The sequence below is a fragment of the Trifolium pratense genome, linkage group LG7, assembly GCF_020283565.1.
Source record: "Trifolium pratense cultivar HEN17-A07 linkage group LG7, ARS_RC_1.1, whole genome shotgun sequence".
Taxonomy (NCBI): Eukaryota; Viridiplantae; Streptophyta; class Magnoliopsida; order Fabales; family Fabaceae; genus Trifolium; species Trifolium pratense.
The window spans coordinates 41,900,472-41,924,211 of NC_060065.1; the positions used below are offsets into that span (position 1 = coordinate 41,900,472).

The following is a 23,740-nucleotide window of genomic DNA, read 5'->3' on the forward strand; positions in this document are numbered from 1 at the left end:
GAAAAGCCTAAATCAATTTTAACAGGTTAAGATGCCGCAGTGGGTAAGGCCATTTTTTTAGTTATGCCGGAAACATTTCATAAATTGTGCACCTACCATATAAGACAAAACGCGGCATGTGAACCATCTATATTTCTGAAACAATGGAAAAATCTGATATGGTTATCCAGGTTATGAAACATGGCATAACCAATGTGAACTACTGACTCTGTATCTTGAAAACATAGTTGACATACTAAATTATGTGCTCCATACAGAATGCCTCTCTTGCACAGTTGGTTTCGTGTTGGTGTTGGTAATAATCCCAATTTTGATTTATTTAGATTATAATTATAATATAATGGTTGTCAAAAGTAATATATATTTAATATTAACATTAACTTAACGAGGGATTAATGTTCAATAAATAAAAGTTTTATAGGGTTCATCATAAACTTGCGCTGATGTAAAATTAATTGATATTTTATTGATTAATTAATTAAGAGATTTCACAAAGAAAGTCCAAAACAAGACTGCACCATAGAAGTTCCCATAAAACAATTATTACATGTTTGTAGGACTTAATTCAACTAGCAAATAGTGATATATATTATTTTATTTTATTTTTGTTTACAATAAAATCAAAAATCAAACCTAGAGTTTTTAACACACTATCTAAATTCATTATTATTAGACAAAATCTAATGATTTAATGTCAAAATTCTTATGTTAAAGACATTTACTTAAATTTGAATGAGATTCAACAGTGATTTCTGTCAATTCTTAGTAATAATTGCCACTTCAACTAAAAAATATACTTCATACTATTTTTTAAATAGTTAAAAATATTTTTATAGATTCCCACATATACTACGCATCAACAACTTACTTGCATTAGACAACATTGGTGTAGGAATTCACAACCTTGTGGTTGTGGATAAGTAAATTTTGCTAGTACTCATTTGCTTCTCATTTTCATAAATAATAAATAAATTAATGAATTCACAATCTCCGATTTAAATTATAAATGGACAGGTGGTGAAAAAATATGGTGACAGCATAGTCATTCACATGATCATTAAATGTTACAAAACTTTTACCAACTTTGGAACACACCCACCATGCTGCTAGTACTTTTTTCTATGTCGGTTTCAAATTTTTCTCTTTTACACTTTTACAGCTGGGAACATTCCTATATTATGTAATTGAAACAATGTGATAAGGAATAGTGATAAAGTTCAATTCACATTTGAAGATAATAATTGCATTGCCAGCTTGATAAATAATTAACCAAATGTATGAATTATCAATAATGCCACAAAAGTCCAATTGTTTTCACATATCAAACAGTTAAAAGATACTTTTTTTTGGTCGGTTTTATCCGATCTAAATTATGGAATTGGATAGTATGCATTTATGGAATTGGATTGTATTGTATGCATACAGTTGGATATTCGACCGATTAATCAATATTAGACGGTTTATATTTTAATATCAAAATTCAAACTAAAAATTTAAACCGTCTAATTTTAACCAAACGGTCTAGATGTGACTGACTGTAGTGCAGTCATCTTTTTTTCGGCTGCATCGCATATGAATCCTAAACTATATGTATTAATCCAATTAAGCATCTGTTAGAAATTCCATCCTTAAGATAAATAAGTGGAGTGTCCGAAGTTTGAATCCGACCGCTATATATAAAATCTGATGTCCCTTATTAACTGAGTTAAACTTATGAGAACACTCAAATACCCTTTTAATAAATCATACTATAATAATTGCCATCATTGATTTAAAATCAAACGATTACATTTAATTAATTATTTTGTGCAAATTTAATAATTTAATGTATAGAATCCAAATCCATTTTATCCATTCACCAACTTATATATACTTTCCATTAAAAACATGCAAAATGGTAGGTTGTCACAACCTTACTTATGGACAAACAAGATTTATGGTAGACCTTCTTCATGTCAAACAATTTATGATTACAAGTGCCTAATTTTTCAAAAAGTTGATTTATACATTTTCTATTTTCTTTTCATATATCATTTTCTATCATCTTTCTTCTTGGTCTTGGTCTTTAACATGTTAAACAAACTAGATCATTTACTTGAATGATTTGAGAATTCAGGTTCATGAGAATAGTGTTGGAAATGAAATTGTGAACAGTTAAAATGAACAAAGTTTGCATAACTTCTCTACAAATACAATCAAGTGTGTGAAGATTCTATCTATGTTCATTGTTCATCTTCAAACATCAGAATACTACTCAGAATCATTGTAAGATTTCCCTTTCCTTTCTTTGTCCTTAGTTCATACTCTGCATGTTTAGATCATGAGATTGTTTTTTATGTAATCCATGGTTTTCATTTGTCTTTAGGTTCTTCAATTTATCGCACTAAATGAGGAAATCCCTAGTTATCGCCTTTTCGATAACTATATGCTTCATTGCCTTTGTGATATCCAAGATTATAATCTCAATCCTTCTCTACAAAAGATGGAGAAAAAAGCATTTGATTTATGAAGAAGGTTATGGAGGTATGTATGTAGGAAAAAATGAGGTCTCCTATATGACCTTGTTTGGATAATGGTTTAATTAAATGCTTATGTAAATAGTACTTATGAAAATAAGTTGAAAACAACTTATTATAGCTTATATGAAGTGTCAGATACGTATCTAACGTGATACTTGGGCAATTTTGGAGCATCGGGGTTTCCTGGCTTAAAACCTATTTTCATAACTATCCTGCCGAAATATGGAAAGAGCTAATGGAAGTTCATATAAGTTATAACCTATTTTCATAAGCTATCCTGCAGAAATATGGAAAGAGCTAATAAAAGTTCATATAAGATAAAACCTATTTACATAAGCTATCCTGAAGGACTTATGAAAATAAGTTGAGAACAGGTTATGGACATGTCATAAGCTCTTTCTAGTTTCCTATATGTTCACACAACACGGTCTCGTAACTGTTTCTATCAATAGATAAGCTTAAATAAGCTGATCCAAATAGGATCATCCTGACATAAATTTGATTGGATGATACAGGAGGGAAGATGGTGATATTTAGGTCTTCAATCCTTAAATCATTAACAGCTGATATGGTGTTGAAGAAGACACAGAAACTGAACAACAAGGACATTATTGGTTCTGGTGGTTATGGTGTAGTTTACGAACTAAAACTGAATGATTCCGCGGCCTTTGCTGTGAAAAGACTGAACCGCGGAACTGCAGAAAGAGATAAAGGTTTTGAGAGAGAGTTACAAGCAATGGCAGACATAAAACATCGCAATGTTGTGACTCTACATGGATATTACACTGCACCACACTACAATCTTCTCATTTATGAGTTAATGCCTAATGGAAGTTTGGATACCCTTTTGCATGGTATGTATTTTTAAAATTTCTAACATTATACATTCTATGATTCATGGGTTGCGTTTGGATAAACAACTCAATTAAGTGCTTATAATATACCATGATTATATAAGTGCTTATAAATAAGTTATTTCTATAACAAAAGATAAAATAAAGTCAAATTGTTTGAATTTAAGTTATAATAAGTTGTTTTCATAAGTTTTCCTAGATAGGTTATAGAAATAAACTAAAAACAACTTTTGGACATGACATAAGTCGTTTCTATAAACTCTCCCAAATAGTCTTGATGTGTTTACGTCAGTAGATTAGTTCAAATAAGTCAATCCAATCAGGTGTTTGGGAGGACTCAAAAGGGCAAGAAATGGAAGGAAATAATGACACACTTGCAAAGTAACTAATCAAATGTGTGGATGCAATATAGTTTTTGTTATTGACTCCATTTTCTATCCCTTGTTTTCTCTAATCAAATATTCCAAGTAAGAAACTCTACAAAGCACAGACACAGACACTACACACGACACTGACACGTCAACACCGGTAATAATTTGAGAAAATGAACTTATTAAATGTATCACATGTGTCCATGTCATGTTGGTGTAGGTCACCGACACATATCAAATATCAGACATGCCGTCAATATGAAGTGTCTGGTGCTGCATATAAGAAACTTCCTTTTGTTATTGTGTGCCTCACCATTCCCTCAACACCTAATCAATTGATAATTGAACTGTGTTTTCTAATATCAAAGTTGAAAATGATGAAGGGAAATCAAAGAACAAGAAGGTTTTGGATTGGCCAACCAGACACAGAATAGCTGTAGGTGCGGCAAGAGGAATATCATACCTTCACCATGACTGTATCCCTCACATTATCCACAGAGACATCAAGTCAAGTAATATATTGTTGGATCAGAATATGGAAGCTCGAGTTTCGGATTTCGGATTAGCCACATTGATGGAACCAAACAAAACTCATGTTTCTACAATTGTTGCTGGCACTTTTGGATACTTGGCTCCAGGTATAAATAAAACCTGGCTTAACATAGTTTTTTCCCTTTCACAATACTCGTGTTACAAATTTTGATTGTTTTCCTGCAGAATATTTTGATACCGGAAGAGCAACAGTGAAAGGGGATGTTTATAGTTTTGGAGTTGTGTTACTTGAGCTTTTAACAGGAAAGAAACCAAGTGATGAAACATTTATGGAAGAGGGAACGAAACTTGTCACATGGGTAAGACAAGATTCTTTGGTTATTACTATTACCAATTTTCTCGATACAACTATCGAATGAGGACTTACTGTGTTGAAAATCATTCTGTTATTACTTATTAATGTATCAGGTGAAATCTGTAGTTCAAGAGAAGAAAGAGGAATTAGTTCTTGATAGTAGCTTAGGGTCATGTCCAATGCATGAGGTCAACAAGGTGTTCAACATTGCAATGATGTGTCTTGAACCAGACCCTTTGAATAGACCAACCATGGCCGAGGTTGTCAACTTGCTCTATAAAACACAAACAGATAGACTTGCTACAGAATCCTGATGTTCATTCAAATTCCTTCGTCGAAAGCTTCTCAAAAACCTGGCAGCAAAGCTAGACACCAACAAGAAAAATCTGTTTCCTCCTAATTGAGCAGATGAAATCATGCTCAGAAGGGAAAAATCTATGAAGCACAGACACCTCTGATTTTAGGCGTGTATTCGTGTCCAACATGTGTTGGTGTTTTTGACATTAGCAGTATCAATGTGTATGTGTTGTGTCAGATGTAAGGTATATGAGGAGATCTTGAGATTTAAGAGGAGTTTTTCCTTCCAACCTTCTTCGGAAAACTTTCTTCATTTATAAAGTGTTAGAGAGAAGTTAATGTGCACTTTGACATTGTTACATTACAATCAACCGAGTTGAATATGTCAGGATCCTACAAGGCAACAATAGATGTAGCTTTGATCTGCAAAGAACATGCATGCATACTACTGGATAAGAGTGTTTCTTTCTAACAGAAATAATAGTGCATCCAAACAGGTCGACACGTTTTCCAAATCGTGTATTATTTCAAATATTTTAGATCATTATAGAATAAATACATGAACCAAGATTAGATCATTAGAAAATAAATACTAGAGCTAAGTTACAGCTTACAATTATACATAAGGCACACATGACACATTGGTTGACCATGAGATTTTCGCATGAGATGTTGATTTTGTTTTACTTGAGTACTTTTGACAAGCTTTCAGCCACTGAAGCTTTCAAAGAAGGAGAAACAGGACTATCTCCAAGGAATACATCAAAAAGAGCATAACTCACATTAGCAGATTCAATCGTTGCATCTATGTTAGATGGAACCCCCGTTGACGAAACCGAAACCTGAATTCGCAAAAAATTTAGTTGGAAACCATTTTACGCAATATAGCAAAAACTGAAAGGATGGAATATAAGCGGAAAAATAAAACTTACAAGCAATTTGGTAGGGTTCAACCAAGTCAAAAAAATGAAAGTTCCTTTCTTAAGGGGGCGATCTTGAAAGACACTACGGAAAGTGGTCAATGCAGTTTCATCTGCATTTGTTGGTTTTGCAATTCTTGGTGATATGGCATCACTTAAGGCATCCCAGAAAGTTTTACCGTCAACGTCTCTCACAAGAATAATTTGCAACAATTTCTCGAGGGGTGCTGCAATTAGAAAATAGCATTTGCTTATCAACTTATTCTCTAAATTAGTGTTGTCAAACAACGGCTATAGCTCTGCAATAGCCATGAGGAATTTGAGCAAATCCCGATTGTTCTGCAATACTCGATTTAGTATGTTTTTTTTCAAATAGCGCTGTAGCTTAGCAGAACTTGAACAAACCGTTAACATCCGCAATTGACAACACTGTGAGAGTATTTTCAAATGGAATAAATGAATACTTAATTGTTACATTGGAAAATGGTCTTGAACAAGGAAGAGTTCCCTTGAATCGCATCTTTCGATTGCCCTTTCCAAGCATTCAATTCACTTATTGTAGACTGGTTTAGATAGAGTCCTGCAGCATAGACTTTGACTCCAATAATCGCAAAAACTTTTTCTCTGTATCCTGAAATAGGTGTTATTATCAATCAAAGCTTAAAACATTGAAAACGTTAATATCAGTACTTCATCAGAACCTGCTATATTCTACTAGATCGGTACAAGTTAAATGTTCTAATCTTAAACTTTTTTACATGTCCACAGCATAATGTGATATTATAAATTATAACAACTGACCAGTTCCAGACAACGCTAATGAGTCTGAGCAACCCGGGAAACTCAAAGATGTCTGAAATTTCACATTTGTTGCCGGTTCCTCAATGTATTCGGCATTCACAGCTGCATTATTCAATCATAACCAAATAGATGTCAATTTTTATCATCAATTTGCAAGAAGACAGATTGAAAAGAAGAAAAAAAAAGTACTTTCGTCATATATCATCATCTACAGCTTAGCATACGAGACAATCATCTAGCATTGAGGCCAATGTTTTAAATATCAAATCGGACCGGCGAGGTCCACTGTCATATTTCAACTGCTTTAAACCAGTAAAACCAGGACATAAACTCAGTCAAACCACTCAAGTAACCAAATTGTAGACAGTAGACAGTGTCGGTTAACATTTGGCAAATACCTTGAAAGTGAACCTAATAATGCTATTGTTCCGGACTGGGCCAAGGCCCAATACACGCGGCCCAAGCGCTCCAGGTCCAGTCCAAATCCACTCCTTCACGGAGGCTTCTCATACAAGTCAAGTGTAATGGACACGATAGTTCCTGTCCACCCTCTGTAGCTAATACGCTCCTCACACGCTAGCGGGACCATTAGATCCATATCAACCACTATCAACATCCCAAATGACAGCTCTTGCCAGCTGTCACAGACAGGTATAACTGTCTCCCCCTATATAAAGGCAAGCTTTGGCGCCAAGGTAAACAATTCAATCACTTTTCACTTTCACTCCTCCTTGATCATATATTGACTTGAGCGTTGGAGTGCTAATGTGTTTTGCAGATACCTTCCCCATTGTAATCCACCGTACCAAAAGCATACCTCCACCATAACCATCTCGAGCCTCACTGTCAAAGTCATCAAGTTCTGTTCAGTGCATATCAGCTATTATCCCCTCTTTGTTTATGTTAAAGAGGATGCTGTCATGACACCGTTCATGCAAAGACTTCTTTTATTTGAGGAATCTAATTGATATAAGAAAAGTATAAACAAAAGTTCATGCCTAACACCCATTACCTCACACTGTCTACTTACTTTAACTGTTTTGATCTACAAACACATGGATGTAACATGAAATAAGCAATATCATTCATTTGGAGGGATCTAATTTATCTAAAAACATGCCCAAACTATAAAAAACAGTTAAAGTATACAAAAATTAGATATTTCTTGTAACTGTTTAGTAAAAGATGTATGACTATTGACTATCAGGTATTATTTTAGACTTAAAGGGTCAAGTATAATTTTACGTTTTAGTCGCTATAATTACCTCGAATGTTATGTTTAGTCCTTGTACCTATAAATTAAGAAACTACATGCTTTTAGTCCTTCAGTTTTATAATTTTGTTTGATAAATCAAGATATCATCCGCGAGCAACTGCGGAAACAAATCCTTCCTTGAGGTAACTAAGATCCATTTAAGAGGTTGATCTCTTTGAACAAATGTTTTTTCATACGCACATCAGTTGGGGATCGAACCTTGGACCAAATAGTTAAGCCCTAAGGGGTCCAAATATCTATCACTTGTGTCACACTATGTTGGTTAGTTTTGTAATTTGTAGAGACTAAAAAGTGGATATGGAGAAACTAAACAGTTTTAACCCTATTTTGAATAGAGTTAAAAAATGCAACATCCTTGACCTTGTTCACATATATAACTTGTTTGCAAACCCAATTAATGGAGACAAATCACACATACTTTACTTTATGCATGTCAGCATCTATCCCAAAATTTAAAATGGTAATCATAATTTAATAATATAAATAAAATAATAAAAGAATCCTTCACAATTTTCACTTTCCCTTTTTCCTTTTGTCTTGTAAAAGGCAAATATTTGCTGGGAAAGTTCAAAGTAAAGAGACAAACCTCAAATAAATTCCAATTTCCAATCTAACCATGTTAGCCCTCTAATTCAATATACAAAAGTTTATTCTCTATAACCAAAGTGATTAAGCTGAAATGATTAATGAGCTCTCCTTATGGACGAATCTTTAGGAAGAATCTAAGTTTGATTCTTGAGATGAACAATTATTGGTCAGGTTTTATTTACCTCGTGGCCGAACTCCGGATTACCAGGGTCCTTCCCTGGAAACCGGAGAGTTAGCACACAAAGAACATATATATTCTTCATAAAATTAGATCAACAAGATTCAAATTTTACTTTCACTTTAATATTTAATTAAAAAAAAGTGATTATATAGTAAATTAATAGTATCCATCTAACATGCAATGGCATATAAGTATAATTAATAATCTTCACAAATGAATACACTACCATTAAAGTTTATTCTATATTCTGCATTATTAATTTTCGAAGAACATAAATTGGAAAGCAAAAAAATTAAAAATCAAAAAAGTTCAAATTTGAAAATAAGTAATGTGAATGAAGCATAATCTCACCAGAAAATGAAGATGAAGAAGAAGCAGGTTGTGGAAAGAAATGGGGGGGTTGTGTTTTAGAGTTGTGGTAGAGAGAGAAATGCAGAGAGGGGGGTGTGAATAGTGAAAAAGAGTGAATATTGTTGAATGATTGAGTTGAATTTGAGATTTTTTTGAATCTGGTGGAAGGTGAAAAACATAGTGATGTTGAAGCTGCCAACATTTTAAGGATTGTGTAATGTTAGGATTGAGAATGGAGAAAGCAACTACTTCGGTTTTTCCGTTATACTATTGAAGTGAATTCCTTCTTTCTTTTTGAGTGGATAGATCTTTCAACTTTAAGTAAAAATGTGATTTTTTTTTAGTTAATGTAAAATTCAGCCGTAAAATAAGTAAAGTAAAATTGAACCTTGGTTAGGTTCGTCCTTTAGTATAATTCATTAACTATTCAAACTTAATGTTTTGGCTATAAAAAAAATAAAAAAGAGACTTGGGTGTTGTCTTGTAATTTGCCAAATAAATGTCTCTTGAACACATGACAGTGGTCCAGTCAATAAATATTCTGGCTATGTCAATATTTTGTATGACATAATCAAGGATTAAAACAAAAATAATTTAAAATTTAGGAACTAAAATCCAAATTCACTAATAGGGACAAAATACATATTTTTATTATTAGTGGTGAAGTCTACTATAAATAATTAGTCAAATGACTTGTGTTTTTAGAAGATTTTAAAAACACAAGAAATACAATTTAAATCTCCATTTTCTTGTATTATTTTTTTTCACTTTCATTCAATCTTTAACATTATTTTTTTAGAAATAAGTCACTAACGAATTTGTTGGCATACAAATGTTTGTTTGTGAGTAAAAAAATTATGTCTGAATTGTGTATTTTGAAGGAGTTTAAATTCGACAAAAAAAAAATGACAGAGAAAGTATTGAATAAATGACCAAAATTATGACAGCGTGAGAAACATAAGAGAAAATGTTGGATTTATATTTTCTTCACTATTTTTTCTCATGCTGTCATAATTTTGATTAAAATAAAACAAATCCAAGTCAGAGCGTCTTCCAAGAAAAGATATTATTTTTCCCAAAAAAATTCCAAAACAACAAAGATGCAAAAATATTCAACAAAAATTTTTCTGACTTTTTGTAACTAAGATTTTAAGGCATATCCAACATTTTCATTCTCCAAAATGATATGCACAGCAGAGCATACTATTACTACTTTCATTTCCAATAAAATTTAAAAAATCAATCTCATAAGTGTAGCTCAAATGGTAGCTATCAGGGATATTATTGGAGTGGCTGGGGTTCGAACTCCGGATTCCACATTTCTCCACATTTAAATGTGAGACTCTAGTCACTAGGCTATTTGACAAAAAAAAATTAAAAAGATCGATTCCAATTAGCTAAATTTTCAAAATTTTAGAATTTGACCTATAAATTTTCAAATAATTGTAAATCCAACACTTGGGATGATCTAACGGTGTTGGCCTGAGACTTTAGAGTGTGCTTCTCTCAACATTTTAAGTTTGATTTGCTTGGTGTCAATTTCGGTGGGCTAGTCTATACGGAGTAAAAAAAACTCTAGCTTTAAATTAGACCCTCACAAGTGGACAGTGAGATTGTTCACTCAGATTAGTCGGTTCTTGAGCCGGATATCGAATTTTCAAAATAATTATAAATCGACCTTTATAATTTTTCACAAAATTGTAATTTAGCGTCTAAAAAATTTAAATTGGTCATTAAATTTTTAAAAATTATAAATTGATTCCTAGTTTTAAAAATTAAAATTTAACCCAAAACTTTTAAAATTTACAAGATGGCCAAAAAATATTAAAATGAAATTTTATACCTTATATTACTCTATGTAAACAAACACTTTTAAAGATAAATACATCCGACGATATTTATAAGCAAAAATTTAATTTTTAGATTTATTGAATAACTGATGTATTTTTCTAATCTATAAATTAAATACATAAGTTATTCAATAAATTTTTAAAATTAAGTTTTACTTATAAATATGGTAGGATAGAGTATAATTCAGTTCAACTACCTACCTCATAAAAACACACTTTAAAATTATGACGATTTTCTCACCACAAAAGGCTTTGTTTGGCAACGGAAAATTTTGAACTTATGTCTAATAGGCTATAGCTTATAATTTATAATCTTATTTTGTAAAAAAAAAAAGTCTCGTTTGGTAACATTTTTCTTAGGAGCTTATAGCTTATTTTTATTAGCTTATAGTTTATTTTGATAAGTTGATTCAATTAGCTTATAGTTTAAAGCTTATGTTCCTTGAAATATATATATATATATATATATATATATATATATATATATATATATTATTTCATATCTATAAATTAGTTCAACTGCTAATTTTATCAAATATTATAAATTCAATCAACTGACTTATCAATTATAAATTCATCTACTATAAAATAATTTATCAATTTTTTTTTAAAAAAATTTGGTATTCGGCCTTAGAACCGATTAATTCGAGCAGACCAATCTCAACATTCACTTGCGGGAGCCCATTTAAAGCCAAAGTTTTTTTGCTCTGTATGGCACCAGAAAAAATCGAACATAAGACCTTAAGTGAAGCATATTCTAAGAACTCAAACCAATATCACTAGACCAACTCAAATGGGTTAAATTAATTTATCAATTATCTACTATTTTTTATCGAACAGAAGCGAAGAAGCTGTGAATCAAATCTTAAAAAGATGAAAAGCCAAAAATCCAGATCATAAAATTTGCAAGTGGGAGTAAGAAACACACAAAGTACAACTCACATCCACATCACAAGGTGCATCTACCTTTTTTCACTTGAACCTTTTTCCATTGAGAGTCCCCACACCACATCACATTATCATCAAACTTAGTCTCAAATCTCAACGTCTCTCTCTATAATTTGCTGTTAATATAGCCGTTAGTTAAGCTCACCTCCCATTCCCTAAATAATTCACCTACCAATTTTTTCTCTTTAAAATCTTCTCTTAAATTTCCACACTCACTCACACTCTAATCTACCACTCAATTTCTTATTCATTGAAAATTCAGTATAGCAGACAGTGGCAGTAGTGTTAAGCAGTACAGACAGGCTACAGACATCATAAGTAACAACATTAACAACAAAACCAACCATGGCTAAAGTGTCTCTTCTCTTTTTCCTTCTTTTCTTATCTCTCACATCAGGTAATGTATACATCTATGTGTCAGTTTTTCTTTTAGAATATATTTAAATGAGTCTGAATTTAACAAAATCACAATGGGGTCAAGTTTGTTAAGCTGCAAATTAAGCTTGCCTTTAAGTATGTCAGAATTGCGGTGAACACTGTCATTTTTTTCAAAAGATAAGCTCTTGGTTTGTGTGAATGTCCGGTGAAAAACTATTGTTGCGTCGCAATACAAAATTTGTTGTGATATTGAGAAGCTACCATATATAGCTTTTGGTAGATGTGCAATATTGCCGCAGTTTCTAAGAAAATCAAACATAAACTCTACGGTTCTTGAAAAATTATGATGGGTCACCGTGATTCTGACATATATTCATTATTAATATGAAACATACACTAAATTTGTTTGTTATCGGACTCGGACCTCAATTTCTTTTTTGGTTTGGCTTACCATTAGAATCTGGTTTGGTTTACACATATACAAGCTTCATTATTCAATGTTTTTCACTTTAGCTTTCAGATCTATACTTTATTTAACTGAATATTAGTTAGGTATACATTGGTCAAATGTTTAGTGATATTAATCTCTATCCAAAGAGATTCCCCCTTACTAATTTCCCGTGAAAAAAGCAAGCTACCAATTACCATCAATCAATTAAGTGTATAATTTTTTTTGTGTGAAACTATGAAGCACAAACATAGACACGGACATCGGGCACGATACGGACACTGACATGTCGATATCGATAATAATTTAAGAAAATGATATAATATAATTTAGTGTAATCATAAGTGACACTGGGACACGCCTGACCTGAAATATTTTTATACTTAATTGAATTAAAGCTTATGTTAATCAAGTGTACAAATTATTTAACACTAACACTACAACTTATGTTACATTTTTTTTGTCTCTTTTGACATGCAGGAGGGAATGTGAATATGGTTAATGGACAGGTACCTCTAAGTATATTAATTTCTCTATTAATTTGAGAATAAATAAATTATATGAAGAAAATACTTTGTTTTTTTTAACAACTTAAATTATATAAAGTTCTTATTGTAATTAAAATATGTGATTTATGCAAAAAAACAGAATACTTGGTGTGTGGCAAAACCATCATCAGATCAAGCAACACTTTTATCAAACCTCAATTATGCATGCTCTCAAGTTGATTGCAAAATTCTTGAAAAAGGATGCCCTTGCTCCAGTCCTGACAATCTCATCAACCGTGCTTCCATAGCCATGAATCTGTATTATCAATGTAGAGGAAAAAACCATTGGAATTGTGATTTCAGAGGATCTGGCCTAGTTGTTGTAACTAATCCAAGTAAGTCACATAACTTATTTTGTTGTTTAATGTTCTAAATTAATTGATAAAGAAACTGGTTTGCAACTGGAATTGCGGTTACATTATAAGGGTTTTAGGGCTCTTTGTAGCGACATTGTTCATTTTCATGTAATTTTTTCGTAATCGCAGTTAAGGTTGCATCGTCTACATTTGTCTGTATTTTTCCATTATATCAAGATTTGTCGCATAAAATCTCTGTAACTGCGGCTGCAACTGCAATTTAAAAATTCGCTTGACTTTGCAAGCCAAATTAATCTTTTTCTCATTTTGAATTGCAGGCTATGGTAATTGCATTTATGCATAGAAGTGGACTTTTCATTAATGGAATGTATAACATATCTGCTCTCTTGTAAGCAAAAATTTGGTGATCCATATGGGCTTAGGCCCTCATCTTTATATATATAAAAAAAAAAAACAAATTGGTGATGCATTTGGTTTGTTTTGGTGTAATCTTTTGGTAGTTGTATTTAATTTTATTGGGTGGTCATTTTCAACTTTATGGATATAGGCCTATACATTAAATCAAATTTGGCTTTTCTAAACTTTTTCGTTTGATTTTGTATCAATGAAAAAATACCTATAAATTATATACTATTAATAATTATTATCTTGCTAAAAAAAATTAATAATTATTAACTTTATCCTAAATATAAGACTGTGTAGACCAAATTATGAGAATTAAGAAATTTAATAGTAGATTAACAATGAATTGATATAACTTTCAAGAGATTTGAACCTCTCAAACAAGTAGTCATAAGTTCGGTCCATAAGTTTTTTTCTCACCCCTCATTGTTCTTAAAAACCCTCCGTTTAAACATCAAATAAACAATGGAGGATTTTAAGAATAAAAAAAAAAACTTTCGAATATTACTTTTACCATGTGTTTCAAACTGGACCAAACTCAAATAAATGGACCAGGTTACTCCAATTCACTAGCTTTTGAGCGAATCACAACATGAATACACCGTAGAGGAACACTCAAGCATGACCGGCGATCCAATCATGATTATCAATCTTCTTCCTCCTCAAAGAGATCCAGTTTGAAGACGAACTCCCACATAACAACAACATCAATAAATAGATAAATGACTATCATGTTCCAAGGTTCTTCAAAAGCCTTTGTGGTTGGATCCATACGAATAAATCACCAAACTCGAAGACCACATCGAAATGGTGGATACAACTCTTTCTTTCCGAGACACCAAGGACCAACCAAAATGTAAGGTGTTTATAACATTGAGAAGTGGCATTATGGTTTGGTTTAAACGGTTGAGGGTTAAATCCATTTAACTAGTGGATGAAGCTTTATTGCCAATTCACGACACATTCCATGGATTTGCCAAAGTTGGTGGAAAGTCTATGGAATATACATCAGATGAAAGAAGAATCGCTCAAGGCCGTTCAGATGAACGATGTCGATGAGGTGATGATAGGATAAAGAGATATCTACTTCATCTAGAGTTACTCCATAGGAAAAAGTTTGATGAAAGACAACAAGTATATTAGTATGGAGAAATGTTGAAAGCGTGCAAACCCATAGATGGAGGCCCTGACAAGCAAGGGGCCGAGATAGTCGGCCTCCACACTCTAGATACCATGAATATATGTCTCTCAACACTTCTGGCGAGTGTAACTTCCAATTCCAACCAACTTGAAACCACAAATCTTAGGTCTGGTAAGGATCATCATGTAATAAATCAACCATAAATATACGTGTATAAAATTTGGTATAGGCCTGACTAACTTTGACCGGTCCGCGACTTGTAATCTATAACAATATATAAAAAGGATAGGTGAGTTTGGGCTGCATTTTTTATATTGTCCAAATTACCCTTCATTTTAAATTCAAATTTTAAATAACACAATAGATCTAATAAGACATCAAATAACGTAACATATTAATATTATAACTGCACAATGGTTCTTATAACTGCACAATGGTTTTTTCTTATTAAGGTCTTCCAACGATCATAAGTTAGACACAGGCAGGCTCGTCTGGCCCGCTAGTATGTAATAAATCTTGTATCTAATAAGATTTCATATAATTTATGGATAAAGTGTACCGTTTAATTTTTTTTTCATCTAAATTTTGTTTAGTTTTATTTATTTTTAAAAATCAAACAGTAAAAAGCATTGAGTGTAGAGATTTTTTTTTTTTATAAAGAGAAAAGTGAGGTATTATAGCTCTAACATGTATCTCAACATATAAATGTCTTTTATTTAAACTATTTATATGGGACAATGTAGTGTGTTTTTTTGGTAAATCAAAACTATCATCCATCTTGCACACCGTGAAGATTAATTTTTTCAAGATAACCGAGATTCATTTAAAGAAACAATGTAGAGTTTAATTCTTATACATTGTTAGTATAATTTTCTTTAATTAGTTTAAATTTTTTATCAAAAAATTCCGGTTGTCCCTTTCTCGTACTCATTCTATGATTTGGACAAACAATTAAGGGACGAGTTTGAAAAGTACTATTGGTATCTTGGATATCCCATATCATATGCCATACAACTTTCTGTGATTGACTACGATCTAAAACGTCAATTTTTATTTATATTTTTTGTACTTTAGCAAAATATATAAGTAGTATCTTAGTTAACAAAATATAAATCAGATTAAATCAAGACATTGAGCTCAAGTGATTTTAATTATTCAGGAGAACTCGGGTTTGATTCTTGGTGGAGTCAATTCTTGATCAGATTTTACTTACATCGTGACCGAACTTTGCATTACCAGACCCCTCCCCCTTAAAAACCAAAGGATTAAAACCCAAAAAAATAAAATACAAACTTCTTTTCTATTTTGCAAAGAAATAAAATACAAACTTGATTCTTATTGTAAATTAGACTGAAAATTATTACTTGTTTGTTTATGACAACAAAAAAAAGTATTTTGTATAGAAAAGTTTAATTGGATTAATATTAGCGGTTCATCATGATTAAACGAAACCCTAATATTTACGAAAAAAGTTTTTTTAGAAATATATATATATATATATATATATATATATATATATACATACCATGAACTTTTACTTATACTTCTTATTACATTTACCACTAAGTCATATTAATTAATTTGATATATTTTTGTAACCAACATATAATCAATATGATTTAAATGCACAATTTTTCATATCCTGTATATTTATTGTCTTATATCACCTGCCACGTTTTTTTTTCTTTTTAAATACAAATCACATATTTTATTTGTCTTATATTGTTGGTTATTTAATATTGACACTTTCGTGTGTATTGAATTTTCTACTATACCTCACTGGAAAATTGTGAACAACACTACGTAAAATAATATATAGTGAGAGTCACTCTCAAATGAACATGTAGTTATTGCATTTTTTGGGTAACAACATTATTAATGTATGTATGGGAAAAAAATTATAATAACACTATCCTATTTATATATTGAAAATAATAGTATTTTTCACATATTTAAGTCCAGAAAGATTTTGAATTTAAGTGATTGTGTTAAATATTTGTTTGTAAATTCTACATTTACTACTTTTTTTTTGATAAATTAAGAGCATCTAGATATCAAGGTTTGAAGTAGAGATTTCAATTATGTTGGCACCCCTATCTTTTCTCATCCTCCACCTGTAACTCATATTATTATTAAAAAGAGAAAAATAAGATAATTACATAATTTAAATTTTATATAAGACGTAATAAAAAAAACCCGTGCATGCACGGGTCAAAGTCTAGTTTTTATATTTATAAAAAGAAGTAGAGATTTTTTTATCTTTCTTTTGCATCAAATTGTTTTTTTAATCAATTATTATTATACCATAGATAATTAAAATAATTCACACAAGAAAAGATTAAGCATTGCTTATGTTTGATGAAACCAAAATATATTGATGTTTTGATTAAAAAATACATTGATGTTTAACTTTAAGACTTTGATTATGTTAAAAAAAAAAAAAAGAGTTTGATCTGGTTATTAAAAGACAAATTTTAAATTTGAGGTCTCGGTTTGATTTTTTTATTATACCACCAGTTGCGGGGAATCGAACTATGATCCTTTTTATCAAGTTTAGCGTCAATCAACCACCACTAGACTAACTAACTATTGATTCTGAATTTGAGTTCTATTGGTGTGAAATAAAGGTAAAATATAAATATCAATGTATTTTTTCAATCTTAAAGTCTTTCTTGAATTGATAGACTATCCTTTCACCTTAAATTTATGTTCCATAACTTACTTTTTTATATATATATATATATAATGAGACTTGAAGTAGTACATTATTTTTTTTTAATAAATAGTTTGATGAATTTCACATTTTCAAAATAAATAGATATATTAAATTTTTTTTGGACCAAAAATAGATATATTAATTAGACTCATATTTTAGGCAATACATATTACAGTAAAATGCAAGGTCTGTATACCATCAGAGTTACTCACATGGACAAGGAGTGCATCAATTTTAGATCAATAAAGATCAATATTTTGAGTCAAAAAAGAAAACATGGTCACAATTTCCGTATATACATGCATCATCATCATAGAATGAAACGTGGCTGGATCCTTAAACTCAAAAATTTGTGTGTTATTGAAAGGATTCTTTTTTTTTTTTTTTGGATGCCAAGATTCTTTTACTTGACTTTAATATAATCTGATTTGTCGTTTCTTTTTCTGGTTCTTAATTGACCAAATCGCGGCAAAGAAAAGTCCAAAAAAGAAAGAAGATAGCAATCTCCCTAACTCTCTCAAAATGATAGAAATTTATGAAGTAATTTATCTAAGTTAAATTTAAGGAATTTTAAATGACACAAAAAAATTAGGAAATTTGAAATTCCTTCCTTCCTTCATATGTTTCAAAAAATTTAAGTTGACCCCTATAATATTTATAAAATTACAAATTGACCTCTAATTTTTTTCAAAAATTGCATACTGGTCCCTAAAAATTTGTAAATTTGTCCTTTAACTAAAATGCAAATTGACATCTAATTTTTTTTTTAAATTGGTTCTTTAAATTTTTAAATATTGAAAATTTTCCTATTTTTAAAATTTTAAATTTAACCCAAAAATTTTAGAATTTATAAAATGGCCCAACAATGTTTACAATAAATATGCTAATTTGATTAGGAACCAACTTCTCTCTCTAATTTTCGTTTCTCTCCCTTCTCTGTAGCCCCTCTGCCGTAAGCCATCAACATGTTGCCGCTCCTCCGCCAATATCTGAACTTCCGTCAATAAAATGTAGCTAGAGTGGGTGGTGGTGTGATGAGCTCTCCCTCCACATCACCCTCACTACAAGAAAATGTCTATTTAGTGGCCGCTTTTGGCCGCCCCAAAGTGGGAAAAACCGCCACAAACTTGAAAATTTGGCCAATTTACCGGCGGCCATGATCAGCCGCAAAAATGGTCGCTGGTAACACTTATGGCACGGGTTTGACATGCACAAGTCTCACTTATCGGCAGCCAGAACTGCCGCAAACGTTTGGCACAGCTTTGACACGCACACTCTTACTTACCGGCGGCTAGGACCGCCGCAAACTATCAGTTAACCTAGCGACGGTCTGGATCGTCCCAAACTTATATATGTATTTTTTTAATTAAAAAATTATTTATTTTAATTATTTTGTTTATTAATTTATAAAATATAATTATAAAAAAAAAGTATTTTTATTTAAATAAATAATTAAAAATTATTTTTAATATACAATAAAAAACATAAATTTGAAATGAAATACTCAATAACAAAGAACAATATACAAGAGTTAAGACCAAATGTTAAGTGATGAAGAACAAACACTATAAAAAATTGGAGAAGAAAACTTAGAGAGACGTTGGAGAAAATTGTAGAGAGATTGAAAATGGGTAAATGAAATGAGATAGAAGGAAGATATATTTATAAGAGGAAGAAATGAAGGAAAGGAATCAACGAGTTCCTGCAACGTAATTTTTTTGAATTTGCCTGAACTTACCGGTCACTAAGTGTTGGACTCAAATTCCAAGACTTGTAGCGTGTTTTTTGCGGCGGTTTATGCCGTCAACAAATCAAAGGATGATTTTGCGGTTGTTTAGGCCGCCGGTAAGTTGTCAATTTGTACCAGAAATAATATAATTTAATTTTGCGGCCGTTTTGTTCACTTTGCGGTGGCTTAGACGGCCACAAACTTCCTCGTGTTGGTTTGTTTTAGCTTCGCCATTGTTGTGTTTGGTTTTTGGTTTGAGACTTTGAGACACCTTAATTGGGTTTGTTTCTCTAAATCTAGCATCGGTGGTTGCTACTCCCTCTGTTTCGGTTCTACCATTCTTGGGTTTGGGGTTTTCGTTTGCTGGGTTTGCATTCTGGTTCTGGTTCGACCATCACCGCCTTCGGCTTTGTTTGATAAAAATAAGCTATAAGCTAGTTGATAGCTGAAAATCTAACTTTTATAGCTCATATCTTATAGCTGAAAAGCTAGTAGAATGAAATTAAAGTGTTTGACAAATTTAGCTGTTATAAGTACAAAATGACATAAAAGTATATGGTTAGTGGGTAGTTAATATTTTTTAAAAAATAAAGAAATAATAAATGAAAATAAAAGGGTAAAAATGGAACAAAGTGTAAAAAGTTATAAGCTTGTATCCTACTTGAATTAGTATCTCAAAAAACGCTATAAGCTAATTAGATAAGTTTGTTATCAAACAACACATCCATTTTTACCAAGCAAGCTTATAAGCTAGTCCAATAAGCTATAAGCTAGCTTATTTGACTTACCAAACACACCCTTCCTTGCGGTGGTGATCGGTGGTTCATTGTTATGGCTTCATTGTTCCGGCGGTGTTGCTACGGTTCTCCAATGGTTATTGTTCGTTCGCGCTTGGCGACACTATTGTTCTCAGATTCTCTTATTGTTGTTCTAGCGCATTTACTTCTGTTTTTTTAGACCACTTTATTGTATTTACACGACCTGTAAGCCCGTTTTGGTTGATTATCTGGTTTGTCTGGGTTTGATTATGTTTCCCCGGTATTTTGTATTTCCTTTTATTTTATTTTAATCTATATAGGGTGTTGCTGTGGTTTACCATTTGCACACATATTTCCTAAAAAATAATTAAATTAAAACAAAGTTTACAATAAAAATTTCTATTACTTTATCCAAACAAACATTTAGAAATAAAAATAATTCAATTAAATCGTTTGAAAATTACTTATAATTCTAAATTCTCTAAAATTGCTTATATTATTCTTATTTTCTGTACCGTGTAATCAAATTTAAATTGATTCTCACGCGTCATATATATATCCAATTTATGAAAATGTATCAAAGAGGCGAAGATTCTGTTTTCATTTCTCCTTTCAAGCAAAGGTGTACCAAACACTCAAATAATAAGTCACTCATTTTCTTTTACTTTAGCCCGAAAAATAATCTCATTCTTCTTGTTTTCTACATCAACTTTACCAATTTCAATAACATACGAAAGATGTGAAGATCATCACGTTTTCTTTCTGCTTAATCTTTCCCCTTTCTTTCCTCTATGTTTTCGGAAAAAACAATCGTCTTCATTACTTTTCAAATATTACTTTATTAGTACAAACATTAGTCTTATTCAATTGAAACATATGATATGAATCTAACATCATGCTTATCTCTATACCATCTATTTCTCATAATGAGTAAAAGGCATCCTCTTTCTTTATTTATAATAAAAAATAAAATGTTTATAAATAATAAAGAAGTCAATTTATATTATCCTTATTTTCTTTAGCGCAAATCAAATTTAAAAGGGACGAAGATTACATTTTCTTTACTCCTTTAAAAAAAAAGGTATCAAATGTTCAAAGTAAAAAGTCACTCATTTTCTACTACTTTATCTTGAATAATAATATCATTTTTTATTTACATTAGCCTGAAAAATTATCTCATTCTTCTTGTTTTCTACAAAAGAGAAACAACTTTAGTGTGAGTCACTCGTATCAGCATTAACTTTAATTACCAATTTTAGTGATATACGAAAGATGGTAAAATCACGTTTTCCTTATGCTTTTCATCTTTCCCCTGTTTTTCCTCTATCTTTTTCGAAAAACAAACATCTTCATCATTACTACTCTTCAATTTTACTTTATCAGTACAAACATTAGCCTTCTTCGATTAAAACGTATAATATGTACTCATATCTAATATCATGCTTATCTCCAAATCATCAATTAATTTTTAATCTCTATATATTTTCATAATCAGAAAAAGGCATCCAATTACCAAAAAAAAGACACCCTCTTTATTTTTTATTTATAATCATAAGAAAATAAAATTGTTTTATAATTACTAGCGGGCCAGGCTGCCTGTGTCTAATTTATGTAAAAAAAATACCTTATATTATTGTCAGTTTGTTAATAAAACATTTTTACTGCTAAAAAAAAATGTACCTTATGTTATAGTGAGTTTATTAATAAAATATTGTATTTGCTACTAAAAAACTAGGAAATTTGAAAAGAAAAAAAAACTAATCAAATGACAAAAAAAACTAGGAAATTTGAAATCCCTTTCTTCCATATGTTTCAAAAAAATTAAATGGACCCTATAATATTTATAAAACTACAAATTGACAGCTAATTTTTTTTCAAAAATTGCATACAGGTCCCTAAATTTATTTATATTGGTCCTTTATTTTTTTTCAAAAAATGTAAATTGACCCCTAAATTTTTTTAAGGACAAAACTTACATGCATTTCCATACATGCATTTCTTACTTTTCCACTCACAAAGAGGTGGTTATTTGTGTTTTTTCATTTTGAAAAAATAAAAGAAAATTATTTTTAATAAAAAAAACTACCTCTTTGTGAGAGGAAAAGTAAGAAATGCATGTATGGAAATGCATGTAAGTTTTGTCCTTTTTTTAATTGGTTCTTTAAATTCTTAAATATTGAAAAGTTTCCTTATTTTTAAAATTTTAAATTTAACCCAAAAGTTTTGGAATTTATAAAATGGCCCAACAATGTTTACAATAAAAAATTCTATTACTTCATCCAAACAAACATTTAGAAATAAAGGTAATTCAATTAAATAATTTGAAAATTGCTTATAATTCTAAATTCTCTAAAATTGCTTATATTATTCTTATTTTCTATACTTCCAATTTATGAAAATGTATCAAAGAGTCGAAGATTTTGTTTTCATTTCTCCTTGCAATCAAAGACGTAACAAATGCTCCAAGTATTAAGTCACCCATTTTCTACTACTTTAGCCCGAAAAGCAATCTCATTCTTCTTGTTTTCTGCAAAGGAGAAGCAACTAGCATGAGCCACTCGTGTCCGCATCAACTTTACCAATTTAGACATACGAAAATGCGAAGATCATCATGTTTTCTTTCTTCTTTTAATATTTCTCCTTTCTTTCCTCCATGTTTTCGAAAAAACAATCGTCCTCATTACTTTTCAAATATTACTTTATTAGTACAAACATTAGTCTTTTTTTTTTTACGAAAGTACAATCATTAGTCTTATTCAATTAAGGCGTATAACATGTATCTAACATCATGCTTATCTCCATACCATCCATTAATTTTTAATCTCTATATATTTTCATAATCAGTAAAAGACATCCTCTTTCTTAATTGATAATAAAAAATAAAATGTTTATAATTATTAATTTTCAATTTTTCATTTCTGATAGAGGTATGTACAAAATTAATTTTCACTTTGAGTTATTAATGTCGTCTCTAATCAAATGTTTTTATTATCCTTATTTTCTTTACCGCTAATCAAATTTAAATGAGTCTCAAATCGTATATATTTTTCCAATTTTTGAAGATGTATCAAGGGGTAAAAATTCCATTTTCATTTCTCATTTCAAGGAAAGATGTATCAAATATGAAATATTCAAAGTAAGAAGTCATTCATTTTCTACTACTTTATCCCGAAAAATAATATCTTTTTTCATGTACTTTAACTTGAAAAGTTATCTCATTCTTCTTGTTTTCTGTAAAGGAGAAACAACTTTAGCGTTAATCACTCATGTCCGCATTAACTTTACCAATTTTAGTGACATACGAAAAGAAAACGTGAAAATCACGTTTTCCTTTCTCTTTTCATCTTTCCCCTTTCTTTCCTCTATCTTTTTCGAAGAACAAACATCTTCATCATTACTCTTCAAATGTTACTTTATTAGTACAAACATTAATCTTCTTCAATTAAGACGTATGATATGTACTCCTACTTAATATCATGCATACCATCCATTAATTTTTA

The 23,740-nt window shown here is 30.7% G+C and overlaps 3 protein-coding genes across 3 annotated transcripts; 2 read left to right on the forward strand and 1 right to left on the reverse strand.

Moving 5' to 3' along the window:
* The first annotated feature begins 1,993 nt into the window (after positions 1-1,993).
* On the forward strand, positions 1,994-6,417 carry LOC123894986 (receptor-like serine/threonine-protein kinase At1g78530). Its single transcript, XM_045945150.1, has 6 exons — positions 1,994-2,265; positions 2,366-2,523; positions 3,035-3,373; positions 4,128-4,382; positions 4,462-4,595; positions 4,705-6,417. Exons 2-6 carry the CDS (start codon positions 2,388-2,390, stop codon positions 4,903-4,905), a joined length of 1,065 nt encoding a protein of 354 aa, XP_045801106.1. The 5' UTR covers positions 1,994-2,265; positions 2,366-2,387; the 3' UTR covers positions 4,906-6,417.
* Positions 5,389-9,285, reverse strand: LOC123894987 (fatty-acid-binding protein 3, chloroplastic). The gene is made up of 5 exons (XM_045945151.1): positions 9,006-9,285; positions 6,610-6,711; positions 6,284-6,439; positions 5,821-6,035; positions 5,389-5,730 (listed from the first exon to the last, which is right to left on the reverse strand). Exons 1-5 carry the CDS (start codon positions 9,205-9,207, stop codon positions 5,572-5,574), a joined length of 834 nt encoding a protein of 277 aa, XP_045801107.1. The 5' UTR covers positions 9,208-9,285; the 3' UTR covers positions 5,389-5,571.
* A 2,578-nt stretch (positions 9,286-11,863) lies between these two features.
* On the forward strand, positions 11,864-13,933 carry LOC123894988 (glucan endo-1,3-beta-glucosidase). Its single transcript, XM_045945153.1, has 4 exons — positions 11,864-12,200; positions 13,110-13,138; positions 13,278-13,512; positions 13,812-13,933. Exons 1-4 carry the CDS (start codon positions 12,149-12,151, stop codon positions 13,835-13,837), a joined length of 342 nt encoding a protein of 113 aa, XP_045801109.1. The 5' UTR covers positions 11,864-12,148; the 3' UTR covers positions 13,838-13,933.
* The last annotated feature ends 9,807 nt before the right edge of the window (positions 13,934-23,740 follow it).

Coding starts and splice junctions, on each gene's coding strand:
- LOC123894986 (XM_045945150.1), top strand. CDS start 2,388: ATGAGGAAATCCCTAGTTATCGCCTTTTCGATAACTATATGCTTCATT. Junction 2,524..3,034: donor TTATGAAGAAGGTTATGGAG/GTATGTATGTAG, acceptor TGGATGATACAG/GAGGGAAGATGGTGATATTT. Junction 3,374..4,127: donor TTTGGATACCCTTTTGCATG/GTATGTATTTTT, acceptor AAAATGATGAAG/GGAAATCAAAGAACAAGAAG.
- LOC123894987 (XM_045945151.1), bottom strand. CDS start 9,207: ATGTTGGCAGCTTCAACATCACTATGTTTTTCACCTTCCACCAGATTC. Junction 6,712..9,005: donor TTCTTCATCTTCATTTTCTG/GTGAGATTATGC, acceptor TGAATAATGCAG/CTGTGAATGCCGAATACATT. Junction 6,440..6,609: donor ATTAGCGTTGTCTGGAACTG/GTCAGTTGTTAT, acceptor CACCTATTTCAG/GATACAGAGAAAAAGTTTTT.
- LOC123894988 (XM_045945153.1), top strand. CDS start 12,149: ATGGCTAAAGTGTCTCTTCTCTTTTTCCTTCTTTTCTTATCTCTCACA. Junction 13,139..13,277: donor TGAATATGGTTAATGGACAG/GTACCTCTAAGT, acceptor GCAAAAAAACAG/AATACTTGGTGTGTGGCAAA. Junction 13,513..13,811: donor AGTTGTTGTAACTAATCCAA/GTAAGTCACATA, acceptor TTTGAATTGCAG/GCTATGGTAATTGCATTTAT.